Source organism: Cyprinus carpio, chromosome A18 (genome assembly GCF_018340385.1).
Source record: "Cyprinus carpio isolate SPL01 chromosome A18, ASM1834038v1, whole genome shotgun sequence".
NCBI classification, from domain to species: Eukaryota; Metazoa; Chordata; class Actinopteri; order Cypriniformes; family Cyprinidae; genus Cyprinus; species Cyprinus carpio.
The window spans coordinates 15,649,468-15,665,369 of NC_056589.1; the positions used below are offsets into that span (position 1 = coordinate 15,649,468).

General features: G+C 39.0%; 2 protein-coding genes across 2 annotated transcripts; one reads left to right on the top strand and one right to left on the bottom strand.

Annotated features, from left to right (window-relative positions):
- Positions 1-323: 323 nt before the first annotated feature.
- Positions 324-6,467, bottom strand: LOC109110206 (homeobox protein SIX5-like). Its single transcript, XM_019123248.2, has 3 exons — positions 5,631-6,467; positions 2,756-4,233; positions 324-2,665 (listed from the first exon to the last, which is right to left on the bottom strand). The coding sequence occupies exons 1-3, from the start codon at positions 6,320-6,322 to the stop codon at positions 1,956-1,958; spliced, it is 2,880 nt and encodes a 959-aa protein (XP_018978793.1). The 5' UTR covers positions 6,323-6,467; the 3' UTR covers positions 324-1,955.
- A 2,027-nt stretch (positions 6,468-8,494) lies between these two features.
- Positions 8,495-14,498, top strand: LOC109110207 (tubulin-folding cofactor B-like). The gene is made up of 7 exons (XM_019123249.2): positions 8,495-8,673; positions 8,819-8,980; positions 11,118-11,261; positions 11,403-11,499; positions 12,099-12,290; positions 12,836-12,908; positions 13,036-14,498. Exons 2-7 carry the CDS (start codon positions 8,861-8,863, stop codon positions 13,148-13,150), a joined length of 741 nt encoding a protein of 246 aa, XP_018978794.1. The 5' UTR covers positions 8,495-8,673; positions 8,819-8,860; the 3' UTR covers positions 13,151-14,498.
- The last annotated feature ends 1,404 nt before the right edge of the window (positions 14,499-15,902 follow it).

Below are 15,902 nucleotides of genomic sequence, written 5' to 3' on the forward strand. Positions count from 1 at the left end.
TTAAAAAAAAAAATATTAAATTTAAAATAAATCGCTACACATTGCAAAAGCAAAAAATGGAGTGTAAACCTAAGCTAGAATGAGGGAAAGAGCTTTAAGGTTGAATGACCCCGAAATGATTGATAAATGCATTAAATATTGTTAAAAACAAAATACATAAAGAGACAATTATACTTAAGGCTAGAGTTAACAAAAGGTGACTACTATGCACCAGTCAAAATCTCACAGGCCAAATATTCCACTAAACCTTATTGTACAGTTGAATGGTTTTAAAAAAAAAAATAGCACCACATTTCGTAGGGCCATAAAAAAAAAAAAAAAAAAAAATGTAAATGCTCCATGAATAAAAACAATAAAATGTGCAAAATATACAGAGCTGTGCTCTGCAATAAGCAAATCAGTCTGGTGATGATAATGACCTGTGTTGAAAAAGACATATTTGTAGTTTTGAATCACCTAGACCAAATTGCATTTGATAAGAATTAAGTGGGGGAAGAGGCAAAAACAGATGTTTCCTCCAGCTATGTGAAAATTCTACAGTTAAAACATTTGATTTTGAAATATAAAAAAACAAGATAAACAGGATAAAAAAAATAAAATAAAAAAAAATTTCACTCAATATGTACATGGTGGATCTGTAGTGTAAGAAGCGGCTGTTTTTAACAGTAAACAAATCTCAGGGTTCATGTGGAACAGTTGCATAGACAAATATTCAGTACTTCAATTCCCTTCAAACACTCAAGCCTGTAGGTTTATACACAGTTTTATGGTTATGAGCTGGAATCCTTGGGTAGTAAGCTCAATGGTTTATCTGTGGAAACCAATGTCAATTATCTATCATACTACAAAATATAGGATATCCATGGTCCGTTTAGTGTGCTATCATAAATTTACGCTGCAAGATACTGTATACATGGAATATACTGTAGAACAACATAAATAGAGTGCTTCACTGGGTGTTCAAAACCCAAGCATCTTGCCCTTTACAAATCTGACACATGCACCGTCTACTCACCTATAAAAGGTACTTAAGCCAATTTAATGTTAAAGCAAAATACAATTAAAACAGCACCTAGACTGAGCAGTGAGGATGCATTATATCCAATGTAGTTGTCACAGGCACATTTAAAGGTTAATTAGTCTTATCTTCCACCCAGTGTTGTGAGTTCACTGAAATCTTCTGATTTTCTTCTCCCAGCGCAGGGTGCTGTTGGTGCATCTAGGTATCTTTATGAGTCACCTGTACTGTCTGACAGAATGCTCCCAGTGCGTAGCTCGTGTTCAGACTCACTTCACACTTAGATTGAGTTGACCCATTTCACTCCAAGACACTAGTTTTGTGACCAGCATAAACATGTACCTCTATTATATTGTCTCTAGGGGGGAACACTAATATGACTTGTTTTTCTTCTTTAAAGATAAAAGTACTTGTCAAGAGTCATTTAATCTATAAAACTGAAAAGTAACAAAAATGTAAGGCACAAAAGAAGGCATTCCCACATGCTCTTCACTCCCAGATAAAATAATCTTGATTGCCTCTGACATATTAGTGTCTTTTTGCCACTTAAGGAGTCATGTAAGCCCTTGTAACATGCCTCAAGCTCTGCGTTTCATCAAAAACCATGTAGATACAACCTTAGATTCCTAGAGGTGGATATTGGTTATATAAACGTTCTCTATGACAAAATGGCAGTGCCTTTCAACCTCTATTGTCATGACCTTGCTGAATATGTAGTTTTCACAAGTGAATTCCATATATAAAAGAGAGGTTCTTTTCTACAACTCCATTATTAGGTTGAATACCTCCAGTACACAAGGAAGAGTGGGGAAAGACTCCAAACCTCTGAGGTCATAAATCATAGTTCCTCTCACTTTTGGGACATGGTTGAATGCAACTCTTGCAGGTTGAGATTTAACACTAACTGCATCTAGTAGGTTGTCAAAAGGACTGGCGATTACAAACCCAGATCATCATCCACAGGGACAGACTGCAGCTGTGTAAGAATTTTCGAGTCCCCATCCATGTCCTCCACCTCATCCAGCTGAGAATCACTCTCCACATCTTCGCCTGGAGGAGGAGTGCCCAACAGGAGGGACTCTCCGCCTGGCAAGCCCAACAAAGCAGGGTCCTCTGGAAGATCTCCTTTCCCACGAATGTCAAATAATGTCAGACCAGCAGAGGAGGACAGCGGGACGGGGCTCCAGACTGGCTGGGAGAGGTGGGGGCCGGTTGCCACACCGCTACATATTGGACTGAGTGGTAGCATGCTTTCAGGGCTAAGGGTCTGCTGGGATTGTAGGACACTTGTAGGAGTGGGAGTGCTGGAAGAGTCTGGGGTGTTAGGAGAGGCTCCTGGGGTTGGGTTGGCAATTGTCCCTGGCTCGGGGCTGCAGTAAAGTGTAGAGGAACCAACAAACCCCAAAGAAGATGACTGTAGTGAATTTGATGTTTGAGCAGTGAGTGAAGGTGTTGGTTGATTCTCAAGTGGATGTACAGCGGAGGATTGAGGATCAAGGGTACTGTTGCTTGAGACCAAATGGTCTGGGATGGACTTGACAGGCATGCTGGCAAACTGGATGCCAGCTGGGATAGTGAGGATGAGTTTGCCATTTTGAACACTTAGGATGGGGCTGCCCCCAATGCCTCCTGCAAGTAGGATGTTGCCTGGATACAAAAACAGAATAAATACATGTGATTTCAGAACAAAACAAACAACTGTTTTCCACTGCTTGTGAAATTCTTTTTGTGACCTACCTGGAGAGGCAGAAGGTATCTGAATCACCCCAGAGTTGAGAAGCTGAACACCTGGGATGGTACCAGTAGGGACACTCTGAGGAGGACCTATTGGGCTAAGGCATATTGATCCCTGGGCAACACTCAATCCTGTTCCAGATCCAGATGTCAGAATCTGGAAAGCACCTCCATGGGACGGAATCGAAAGAGATGGATTTGCTGGGACCACCTGAGGGAAGGACAGGGTTCCAGTTGGAGTTCCCGCAATAGATGACACAGGCATAAGTTGAGGCAGTGACAGGGGGACCAGCTGAGGTTGGCCTGAGTCTTTGGTTTGGGATATGGGCACAACTTGAGTCGGGGAGGAGATGGGAATGATTTGTGTTCCCATGGAGGTCTGTATCTGTGGAAGGGTGGCTGAAATAGATTCGTCTCCTAGCTGAGGTGTAAGCATTTGTGTAACTTGCCCATCAGCCATCTGGGGGAGTGATAAAGCACTACTGGTGCTTAATGTGGTCAAGCCATTTTGGGGCTGTGTTTGCACAAGTCTTGGACCGATGTGCAAGGTCTGCGTCTGAAATTGATGAATGGGGACATGGGGTAACTGTGAATTCACTGGGGAGACTGGAACAAGCTGGGGGCAAGATGACACTGTGGCCCCAGATGGATGCTGCATCAGTTGAGAAACTGGAACGCCCTGTATTGATGGTACCACCTGGGGTAAAGACAGCACCTGAGGGCTAGAGATGGAGCTGCGAGTTTGTGCATGAGACTCGGCTTTTCCTAATACAACAATTTCAGGTGTCTGTGTGGGCTGTAGTGGCACCATGGGACTGGAGATGACTGAACTCATGGAGCCAGCTGTTGATGCAGGAATATTATTGGGGGCCAGTGCCACTGAAGAAAGAGATGTGGGAGAGATGACAGAAGTGGAGATGGTGGGCGAGGACATTAAGTTTGTAGGAAGTGACTGAGTGTTATCTGGATTCTTCAAGACCTCTGGAAGAGTGATGAAATCCAATGGAGAGACGTTGCTGCTGGCTGTTTTTGCGTCCTCGCTAAGCGAGAGAGGTATTGTGCTAGTTAAACCGGCTTGTGGATTCAGAACCACAGTGGGCAGGCTGCCATGGGCCTCTATATCACTGATGCCCCGTTCATCTTTGGAGATTACTTGAGCCCCGTTTAGTAGAAATGGTGCATTAGCTGAAACAGGACTGAGAGTGACTGTGTGGCCATCGCTCAGTGTCAACCCATTGATGATGACCCCCGTTCCTGCCCCCGAGAGTATAGGGCTCCCATTGAGCAGCAGTGGATGAGAGCTTGTAAAGAATCCCCCAGTGCTGTTGAGAATAAGCTGACCAGTACTGCAAGGAGCACCAGAGTAAGATATAAGCGAAGCATTGGAGCTGCCTGTCTCTTCAGCAGAAGGTTTATCAGCAATATCCTCCAGATCTCCCTTGCTGGCTTCATCTTCTGTGCTGTGGTTTCCATCAGATTCACTAAAGAAAAGACAGAAACATTACATTTGGTCAAACAGTCTAAATGTAGTTTCAATGAATGTCTACCATCAATTACCAATCAACCAAAACTTTTTGACAGCTGTATCAATAGAGGAGAAACCTAAATTATTTACAAACCAGACCCAGTGAAGCTTGTGGTTCAACGGAAACCAGCCAACTTGCACTGCATATGGTCACTGACACGCTTCTATGTGTGCACTTGTAAGACACGAGTTTCAGACATTAAGATTCATTCATTTTTTAAATCAACATGTGCACCAGTCACCATGAAATGACAGAATAAAAAGAGAGCAAAATAAAAAACTAAAAACTAAGCATGAATGACATCATAATAAGTATTTTTGCATTCTATTATATCTTTCTGATGAAAATACACAGAGTAGGTATATGCACAAAATGTGATTTTAGTAGGAAATAAGCATGAATGACATCATAATAACATTTAGATATTTTGCCTCCATTAATTCATGCTTCATGGAACAAATCGAAGCCAACTACATCTAAAGTAATTATATTTGATTAAATCTTTCCAAATAATTTGTGATTAGTAGTATGAACATATTTATATTTTTAAATAATATAGATAAATACATTTGCCTGAGTAGTATATTCCTCACAAAATGTGACTGCAATTATTTTTTATGAGGGCACCCAATTCAAGTTGCACTGAAGGAAAAAAAAAGTTTTAAAATGTATTAAGTTCATTTAATTGAATGGGGGAAACACACACACACAAAACAAGACTGCAAAGAAACTACTGCACTCTGTCTGAAAATTTTCTAATGCAAAAAAAAAATCTTATTTGAAGAAATTCCTAGATTAAGTGTGGCTTACCTCTCCAAGTACTTTGTGGAACCACTGTAAGTACACTTAAATCTTAATGAAGCTTCTCTCGCTCTCTCAACCATATCCTCTCTGTCCTGAGATTTAACTATCCATGGACTACAGAAAGACATTGTAGTTCAGGAAACTCAAGCCACTCCTGGCGCCCTTATCTCACATTTCACAACAAAGCAACATGCTTTCAGTCGTGTTTTCTAAGACCTCCTTGTCATTTTCACTTGTCAGACACTTCATTTAACAGTTATAATGCAAGGCAAATTTTTACCAAATATTTCATTTTTCACATCTGTATCACCTATCTGTGTTCAAACTAACAAACTAAAATGTTTCCTTGTATGTTCAAGGGTTTATTAAATACAACAATCTATCATCTGTTGCACACTAAGCCTTTATGAAGAGTAATTACAGTAAAATGAGAATGTTCTAGTGTAAACCTCGCACACAATAGCGGTTTGTTTACTGCTCTCTTGTCTCAGTTTGGCTCAAGAATGTTTCTCTCGGGCCTGAGAGAAATCGAAATACAATGCGCTTACCTCTTGCTGTTGGTACCGGACGGGGTCCGGTCCCTCTGTCGGCGATTCTTGAACCAGTTGCTGACTTGAGTCAAAGAAAGTCCGGTGACTTTGGCTAAATTCTTTTTCTCGACCGGAGTGGGATACCTGTTGATCTTGTAACATTCCTTTAGAGCGTTGCGCGACTTCTCCTTGAAGCAGTACACCGTCTCCTCTCCGTCCCAAATGGTTTTGGGCAAAGGAAACTTTTTGCGCAGTCGATATTTGTCCACGGCGCCTAGACTGCGACCCCGGGACCTCTCAGCCTCTTTGTAGCGCGCCTTCAAGTAGAGGTCTTGAAGGAACCCATGGTTACTCGGGTGGAAGTCATGACTGTCCAGGATGGCGTACAACTCATTGAATTCCTCCCGGTGGAAAGCGACCAGAGCCTGGGCCTTCAGTAGGGTCTCGTTGCCACGTAGCATATCGGCCGAAGGAGGGATGGTGGAGAGGAATCTCCACAGGCGATCCACATTGCCCGCTTGCAGGAGCGCTTCGCACAGACACGCGACTTGATCGGTGGAAAAACTGAGCGCCGAGTTCTGGAAGCTTTGGAGCAGTTGTTCCGAAACTTCGTCCGGATCCGTCTCCTCTTTCACTTTGGCTTCATCTTGCGTGGACTCCTTTGGGCCGTTTTCAGTTTGTTCTGTGGACTCCAAAGACAAGGAAGCCATTTTTATTGTAACTTTTTTCCTTCAAGTTCCTCCTCCCTCCCCTTCTGTGTCTCTCTCCCATTCTCCCGTAGGCGAGTGAGCGCTGCTGCAGAGCGGGGCGTCACGCCCCTGCGTTTCGTCAACCTCCCCCATCTAGACATCCACCACAGGCCTGCTGCATTTCAACCTGGCTCCTTTTTTACATTGTGCAATCCTTATTTTTTTCCAAACCACATTTGTTTCACATTGAGAAACAAACAATAAACAAGTTTTGGAAGTTTACGTCTTTGCATAGGACTGCTTTCTAAATCACATATGGACATGAAGATTTACACAACAAATGACATAAATCACATCTAAATCATTAATACTATTATTTTTATTCCATCTAGGAACATATTTTACAAGTTATATGCAGAATATCATACAATGCTAAAAACTAATACTGGGATTCCTTTACACTTTAAAAGTGTATTTATTGTGTATTTCTATCTATCTATCTATCTATCTATCTATCTATCTATCTATCTATCTATCTATCTATCTATCTATCTATCTATCTACTGAACACCCTCCATATTATGCATTGAAACTGACTGTAATAAACCCATGAATGTCTAGAAGTCTTTGATCAGTTTGATCAGGCCTTTTTTTGTTTTGTTTTTTGACATAAACCATATTTGATATTCCATTATTGGTTTCGTTAAGTGTGTCAGTAGAAGAATTCTGTTGTTAGATGTCCTCAGTAATTTAATTAAACCAACATGTGTGTGTGTGTGTGTGTGTGTGTGTGTGTGTGTACATGTTTTTCCATACTGGTGGTGGGGAATTAAACCTGAATACACACCAACTCATGGGGACTTGTGTCACTGTGGGAACCTAAATTGAGGTACCCATGGGTACAGAAGCTTATAAATCATATGGATTTTTTTTTTTTTTTTTTTTTTTAGATTGTAAAAATCCAAAGTTTTCTGTGGGGGTTAGGTTTAGGTGTAGGGCGATAGAAAATACAGTTTGTACAGTATAAAAACCATTACGCCTATGGGGAGTCCCCACAAGGGATAGTGAACCAGACGTGTGTGTGTTTTGAAACTTTGCATGCTGAATGGACAGGGAGAGTAATGGTTTAAATGTGAAAGAGGACACGCACACCTGAAAGCAGAAGGACAGAATGAGATGAACAGAGCTCTGTACCCCTATATCATCCCTTTGCAAGAATATAAACTTTGTTTTGAGGAAAGTGGGAGATCTGTCTGTAGTCTGTCACCTCCATCCTACAATTGTCTATCCTCTCAGCCCATAACCCCTAATCCTTTGATCTTCTGCCTGTGCACACTTGCCTTTTAACATAACCAGTCATGTTTTGCAGTCAAGGCATCTACAAATGAGTAGGAGTTTTCAGACTCACTTTATTTGCCACTGCAGAGACACAGTTAAATGTGCACTGGTTTCTGGGCTATAGGCTCTTCCTGTCATATATGTTTGTATACACTCTAGCTAATGTGTATTTTAAATTATATCAGCTTCTGAAGGTATTTCAACAAAATGGGTCCAATAAGGTCCAATTAACTAACATAAAAATATAGAGAGAAATAGAGAGAGGGTTAGTGGTTTATATATGAACTTGTCACTGTTTACTATTATGTATGTTGCAGTACCAATTACTAGTATCTTTTAATCTGGTACTAGTACTTATCGTTTGCTGATGAGGAACTATTAAAATAGTTAGGTTACTATCTATTCCTATTTCCTATTTGTGAGACACTAGTTTCTAGTATATATCCCAAACCAGTATCTTAACATTTGTCTTACCATTAACAAATACATTTTTATTGTCATATGTAAAAAAACTAGTTATATAACTAACTTACATAAAAACAATAAAGCAATGATTATTAGAGTACGTTTTCCGCCTTCCTACTTCAAACGTTTATTTCGATTGTGTTACATGCCCTTTCTTTGTGAAATTCACTAGCAATTTCTAAATGAATGTACTGTCGCATGTTTTTATCTTTTTTGAGGCGTTTCTAATACTCTAGCAGCATCGCGTGGAATACATCAGTACTGCAAGCATGTGTCGATTCGACACAGTACGTTTTCCCCACCCACTGAAAGACTAAAAGTTTCTTATTAGTTGAATTCAAGGTCCCGCCCCAATAGCCAATTTTGATTGGCTCAAAGATCAATATGGGTGGGCAGAATCTTCCAGAATCTAGTGGCGCGGTCTGTGACGGAAGATCTTTTCAGTAGAGCTAAAACAAGGAGATATACGTCTTTTGTGGTTTGAATTCTGAAAACTGCTCTTATAATTTTTGGATCGTCTGGAACTGATCTACTGACTGAAGCAGTGAATAAAGTGAAGGGCTTGTCACGTGAGTGCATTTGAAAACTGGCTAGTCATAGTAACCAGCAAGATAGAAATATTACACCTTAAGTGGAAGCCATGGAAAAATAACTATTCTGTCCGGACATCTGTAGTTTGCTGCATGAATACCAAACACATCATTTGATTTTCAGCTCAACCACACCAGCAGCGTCACAGTTTGTTAGTTACGGAAGATGGACGGGAGCGTGACAGTCATCACCAGCCCCACCGTGTCCGTGCGGGTGACTAGCACCGTCAGCGACTTCGAGGCGAACCGGAGATTCAACCGAGGCGTAACGATCGCAGAGTTTAAGGTGAGGCAGGCCAGATCATGCCTCTTGTGTGATTTAGTGTCGCAGGTTATTACAAATAGTCCGACATGAAATATGTGAGACGTCACACTTCATGTCATGTCGCCTAATGCAGAACTGAATATGTTTTGTGTAAATCTACATGGGGTTCTGATTTTATTTCGTAACCACATTAATTGTACACTTGTCTATTACAAATATGTGGTTTTGTTTCATAATTACAGTATATACTTTTTTCTTTATTTACCCCAAAAGAATGGAAGTAAAATATGACAATATGACCCATACATGAGGCACATTTGAAACGTGAGCGTCACGTATATGACCATATGACAGCATAAAGGGGTCATGAACTGCATTTTTTATTATTATTTTATAATGTTCTCTGAGGTTCACTTATGATGTTAGTGTGATTTTTACATTAAAAACAACAACAACAAAAAACCTTCCTTTTGAAGTAATAGGCTATTTTCTGTCCTGTTTTTGAGCCTCTGCAGGAGAATGGTGTTTTTATAGGCGGGGCACATTCAAGACACACAAGTAAACGCCCACTTCTATGATTGGCCAACAGTTTCGCTTATTAAAATAAAAGATGAACGCTGCTGTGGAGAAGCACTAGCCTGCGTGGACATCCAACCCATCCAAGTGTGACGTCAGACAACACGCCCATGTCCAAATACGTCACATTCTTTTTTTGAGATGCATCGGTGCTGCGCAGACCAATCTGTGTATGACATCAAAGTATTTTAAAAGTAATTTGAAACAGACAATGCAATAGTTATATGGCCCATAGATGACATTACACACCAAATCTTCCATGAAGAGACCTGACAGAGAAATAAATTGATTTGTGACATAGCACAACAGTGCTAGCGTCCAATGTAGATATGTTAGGATCACAAAGAAGGCAATTAAAGACTATTTTTCACCACTTACACTACACAGCCTTGTAATGTCATCTGTATGGTTCTGTTGAAGTAATCCTGTGCTTGCTTCTCTAGTATTTCCTCTTCTCCTACTACAAGTGTGTATCAGTGGGTGGGGCTAACGAGGCAGTGATGTTGAAGCAGGCATTAATCTCCTGTGGAGGCGGTGCTTAGCCACACTATTACGTCATAAAGTGGCAAATTCCAAAAGTAGTCTTTTTCTGAGCTTGGTTTCAATAAAAGCTGTTTTTAAACTAACAAGAAAATTTTGAGTTTTGAAACCTACAGGATGTTTTTATAGGACATTGACCTGTTATGTGTCAAAAGGCATATAACATATGTAACATATGGCCTCTTTAAAATATTATCTGATCCAATGTAAAAAAAAAAATGTATATATAAAAAAAAATACAAAATGAAATATTTCACAAATAAAATAATACCGCAAGTATATATATATATATATATATATATACACAAGACGAAATGAAATATTTTGTGAATAAAATAATACCGCAAGTGTTGTTATGCCAGCATGTGTGTTACAACTAACCCTATGATATTTTGTGCCCTGTGCACCCCTACTGTGCAGCTTCGGAGAAAAAAATATACATTATTTCAAAATTTTTTTCAAGCAGTGATGTAACATGTTGATCACATGCAAATGCACGATGTATTGTTTAACGTGGCAATATGCTCTAATCACAGCCATGAACACTTGCATGATATCTAATATTCAGAACAACAGCAATTGTGGCTCTGTAATATGGAGCCCTTAAAAGGACATGGTGATGTACAATATGGTATAAGAGAAAAAAATATATTTCAATGATTTTGCGTTCACTCACAAAAAATTAGTGTTCCCCTAAGAAACTTTGCCTTCTCTCACAAAAGTATTGCATTCTCTCGCAAAACTATTATGTTTCTCTGAAATATGTTGCCGTCACTTTTAAAAGGTATGAAATGGTTTCCTTCCACTTCATATTATTTCCACTGCAGATATTTTGCGAGGGAAGGCAAGGTTTCTTGAGGGATGCATTTTTAAAAAAGGTACAAAGTTACAGCCCCAGTGACAAGCTCTTGTACCCTAAAGGTACAATTTTTGCACTTTATTTTTTGTATATTACATCACAGGTCATCAAACTGCGGATCTATCTGGAATCATATTGATGTTTTAGTTAATTTTTTAACTTAACATGTTTTTTGTTTGTTAGAGTAAGTTGGAGCTGATTGTGGGTACCCCAGCTGCCTATATGGACCTTGAGCTATTCAGCACTTCAGACAAGCTCTTACAGAAGTTAGACAACAATGAAGCGCTGCTCGGCTCCTATCATGTGGATGATGACTGCAGAATACATGTGGGTATTGACTCCTTTCTGAGACTCATGAAATGATGATATCCTGAGTTTCAAAACTTTGCTATTCTGTAGATTTTGAAACCATTTTGATGGCATTAATAAAGCTGGAACTCTTACACTGTAGAGTTGTTTTCTGTGCAGGTGACAGACCGCAGTGGTACGCAGAATGCGGAGTTCACTGATTTGTCAAAGGTGGAGAAATTCGAGATCTCTGATGAAGCCTATGAAAAAAGGGCAGGTAATCCAGATAGGACATCATATTTCTGCCTGTGACACATTTGGCTGTGTGATTTAATTTATAGCAACTTATAGTAACTGCTCAAATAGTTGAGCTGTGATTTAACTCACAATGAAATGGAAATAGAGACACATCATATCTTCCTTATTGTGACATACATGTAAGTTAAATGGACAACTGAAAAAATAAAAAACAAAAAAAGTAGAACAGGGTTCTATCAATCATTGACTGGATGGAGGCAGATCGACTAAATGTGATTGTGCAGTCAATTGTAAGAAAAGTGCAGGGTTTAAATGGAGGTAACATTTTGATAAAAAATGACAAAATCAAGTAAATATGCATGACATTATTCACAAGAAGTTTAATAACCTGCATTTCAAAAATAGATAGGGTCTCATACTGACTTTTTGTTGAAATTTTGTTAAAAATTATGGGTGAACGAGGTTTAATTATGCAATACGTTTCCGTTTGCATTTTCAGCTTCAGTGCATGAAATAGTGTTACGGTAAATGGTTGAGAAATTTAGATCTCACACATTATAAGTGCCTTTATAGTTAATGTGAGAAAATATCTAACTTTTCAGTTTTCTTATTTGTCAGATTCAATACGGAGTTTCAAGAAGAATTTTAAGTTAGGTCGATTTAATGAGGAAAACGGGGCCAAGCAAGAAGAGGCTCTTGCTAAGAAAGAAGAGGAAGAGAAGGTGGCCGCTGGGTCCATTGCTGTTGGGAACCGCTGCAAAGTTGAAGTTGCTGGGCAACCTACCAAGATTGGCACTGTTATGTTTGTGGGTAAGTTTACCCTCATTTTCCTATCACACCTCTCAGATTAAGGCTTTGTTTGTGTTGTTTGCATGACCTGGTTTAATCGCATCTACTGCTCTGATTTACCACTTGAATGTTACATGTACTCAAAATAGAGCCAAGAAATGAATATGATCTAATTTCAACTAGTTGCAACTAGTGATGCTTTTCAAAAGGCAAAAAAAACGGCATCCTGACTTGCATCTCCTTGGTTTCTTTAGAGATGTGATTTTTCCATATACAGATTCCTGTGTTTTCCGACCTGAGAAATATGATCTATGTGAATTGTGTAAATTTGTGAAAAATGCTGCATTTTAAATGCATTATTACTTATTAATATTTTTTCAATTAATTATTATTATTATTATTAAATCGTTTTTTTATGTTTGAATAATAGAATAATAATACATAAAGTATAAAGTAGTCATAACAACAATAATATTAATAATAATAACTATTATTATTATTTAAAAATTATTGCTATTGTTCTCTAGTCATATTGAATGGTGCTTAAATGCTTTTTTTGTTTGCAGGTACACCAGATTTCAAACCAGGCTACTGGGTTGGTGTGAAATATGATGAGCCGCTTGGGAAGAATGATGGCAGGTCAGTGCACGCACAAGTTATTTATGTTTATGAATAAGACCAGCATGTCTCTGAAAATGACTAATGTGACCCTTCCGTGAACCTTATGAGAAAGTCTAACTGATGCGTCATGTTTGTCTTGATTTAGTGTGAAAGGGAAACGTTACTTTGAGTGTGAGCCGAAACATGGTGCCTTCGTGAAGCCCCTCTCAGTAATTGTGGGAGACTTCCCTGAAGAGGACTTTGGTTTGGATGAGATGTAAGACTCGATGATGAGCAGTCAGAAGCATCAGAAGAAAGATCCTTACTTCCAGAAGTTTGGCTCCATGCAGTGAGACATTGCTGTGGTAGAAGGTTTTTTGTTGTCAGTGCAGATCATTTTGTTTTATGCAGGTCTGGAAGAGATCAGCGAAAATTATACCTTAATATCCTGCAGTCAAACTAAAGAATGATCTTAAACAACATCTGTGCCCTGGCGACTAGTAAGGTAAATGTGAGAAGACCAGCCGAGGTCAGAGTAAAGAAAAGCATTCGCTTGCATGGTGATTGTTCATTAATGAATTCCAAAGTTCTGCAGCTAATTTGAGCCCAGACCAAATTATTTTACTTCAAACAAAACCAACCAACCACATCAGAAAATGAATTGTATGTTTTTGCAATACTGTACACACTGTATTGTATAAATGTATTATTTGTACTAATGAATGCCTCCTTTTCTGCAGCCTATTACATTCTTATGCATCAATATGACTGTGTTGAGGGTCTCAGTCCCTCATTCTCTTGGGCACTTTAGCGATTAGCTCATTAATGAGACGTGTAATGTAGAATCCCGTGGTCTCAGTTTTTCCATGGTTATGTATTTTCAGTGTAAATTACAAAAATGTGATGAGAAGTCTTGTTGTTTTGTGAAAATTTGGCTATAAGCATTTTCATGCATGTCAAATTTACGTTTAACAGAAAGGCCTAATGTTTTTAATGGAATTCTGTTATAATCTGTTATAAAGTATAATCTCTGTTTCAAATAAATCCATGTGCCAATTTTGGACATCCTGCAGACATTTGCCCAAATTGGAAATTATCTTTTTTTATTTTACCTTTTTAATACTTAGCATGGGACATATGTTGTGGTGAAAAACACTGATGTAGTACAGCCCTAAAACCTTGATAGCTCACAAGTAATAATATACATATGGTTTTGGTGTATAGCAACTGATATGATTCATATAAATGCCGTAATTATATTATAGTAGCTTTAACAAAACAATGCAGTGTAAAAGTAAAAATGTTGGACACTAGACAAGGGCCAGGCAAACACTGAAGTTGGAGATAGACATGCATCTGTTTCTTTCTTTACTTCATGCTTGCATTAAGTGGCCATAAATTTGAAAAGACTGTGACATATTTTTGTTTTTGACATTTTGTGATGCTTTGAAAAACTTAGCCTCAGTCACCATTTGCAAATAACCTATAACTGAATTGATCATTTATCAAATACCTGTGGCCATGGGATTTCTGGCTCAATTGAACGTGCCCGAGGGGATTTAGTAAATGTTTTTCGATTTGTCCCTCCAGACTGTTATGCTTTGCAAAAATAAAAAGAGTTTCAGATCACTTGGTTGGACATCATTACTTTCAGAACTTAAAGCATCAACTCGACAATAATGTTGCATAAGACATGCTGCGCAGCTCCAGCTTTAGAACACACACACACACACACACACACACCCCGACAGATGTGCAGACCAAACCCCCAGTAAAGACCATCTACAGTTTCAGTCGCTGTTGATGTCATCCAGTTGTGCTGGTGTTTAATAAAACTGGATATAAAGTCTAACTTAATTTAAAAATGATTTCTAACGTGTTCCTCTGAATGGCATCTGAAGCAGTTTAAGTCGTCTGCAATGAGGACAGACTCAACACTGAGACTTTTTCCGTCCGTCATGGCTGTCATTCAGTTTGGGGTTGTAGTAGGAATTTAGTTTTGAGGAAGAAAGATGAACGCTGTTTGTGTTTCATCTTCATTCATTCCTGTCTGAGTTTGTCATCGTAAGGTAAGTGTTTCTCAGTTGTTTGTTTATATTATAAGAACTCTGTGGGAAAGCGCGCTGTATAACGGAACTCGCGAAAGCTTCCCACTGTGTATACGTGGACACAGAGTTTGGAACATTTCGGTTCTGTCTAAAAACTGAGTGAGCTGCCTACCTAGACAGCAGGCTCCGAAATGAAGCAGGGCTAATGGCAAAGATGCCAAATTTGTCGGTTTTTTAGTGGTGCCTGCGAAGCAAAACATCCCTATTGCTCATTACTATTATTAGTCTTTTGGGTAGTTCCCATAGATATAGAGGAGAAGCTGGACGGATGTAAAAGGGTCAGAGAGAGGTAGCCTACGTTAATTTCTTTAATAAGCAGCCATTCAGAAACAGCCTATTTACTGCCTTGAAACATCAAAGCCAGAGGACCCTAGCAACAGCCCCCAGTCATATAGGCCTACCTCAGCACCTCATTTTTATTGCCCAAACGTGACATAAGTGAGCTCATCTGTCAAGTCTGAGAAAAGGGTCAATTTTAAAGCTTGGCAAAAAAAAAAAAAGGAGGTATATTCATTTTATAAATGCCAAGGAGTTATTAATTCACTTTTCTAAAGGTCTACAAATCACACTTTAAAGTTAGGCTCCCTCATATATCCAGATTTTTCAAGACTGTGGAAACCCTGGTTCTTCTTCTTCTAAATAAATAAATCTTGATTTATAGTTGTTTAATGCTTGTTTTGTCTTATTTAAAATATTTTTAAGTTATCTTGAGGCTGTCATGGAACTTTGCTGAGGCCCTCTGTTGGGCCCTGGCCCCCATTTCAAGTAGAGAATACTTGAACTCAGTGTATTTTCAGTGCCTTGTGCTTTATTTTCTAGTCTAGTTGTACTACAGGACATGATATGATGAGTTTGATGTGGCATGTATATGCATGTTTTGCTGTGTAAAGGATTTTTTTCTCAGACACAATTACACTAAAAGTGT

Coding starts and splice junctions, on each gene's coding strand:
- LOC109110207 (XM_019123249.2), top strand. CDS start 8,861: ATGGACGGGAGCGTGACAGTCATCACCAGCCCCACCGTGTCCGTGCGG. Junction 11,262..11,402: donor ATGATGACTGCAGAATACAT/GTGGGTATTGAC, acceptor TTTTCTGTGCAG/GTGACAGACCGCAGTGGTAC. Junction 11,500..12,098: donor AGCCTATGAAAAAAGGGCAG/GTAATCCAGATA, acceptor CTTATTTGTCAG/ATTCAATACGGAGTTTCAAG.
- LOC109110206 (XM_019123248.2), bottom strand. CDS start 6,322: ATGGCTTCCTTGTCTTTGGAGTCCACAGAACAAACTGAAAACGGCCCA. Junction 4,234..5,630: donor TCCGGTACCAACAGCAAGAG/GTAAGCGCATTG, acceptor TCTTTTCTTTAG/TGAATCTGATGGAAACCACA. Junction 2,666..2,755: donor GATACCTTCTGCCTCTCCAG/GTAGGTCACAAA, acceptor TTTTGTATCCAG/GCAACATCCTACTTGCAGGA.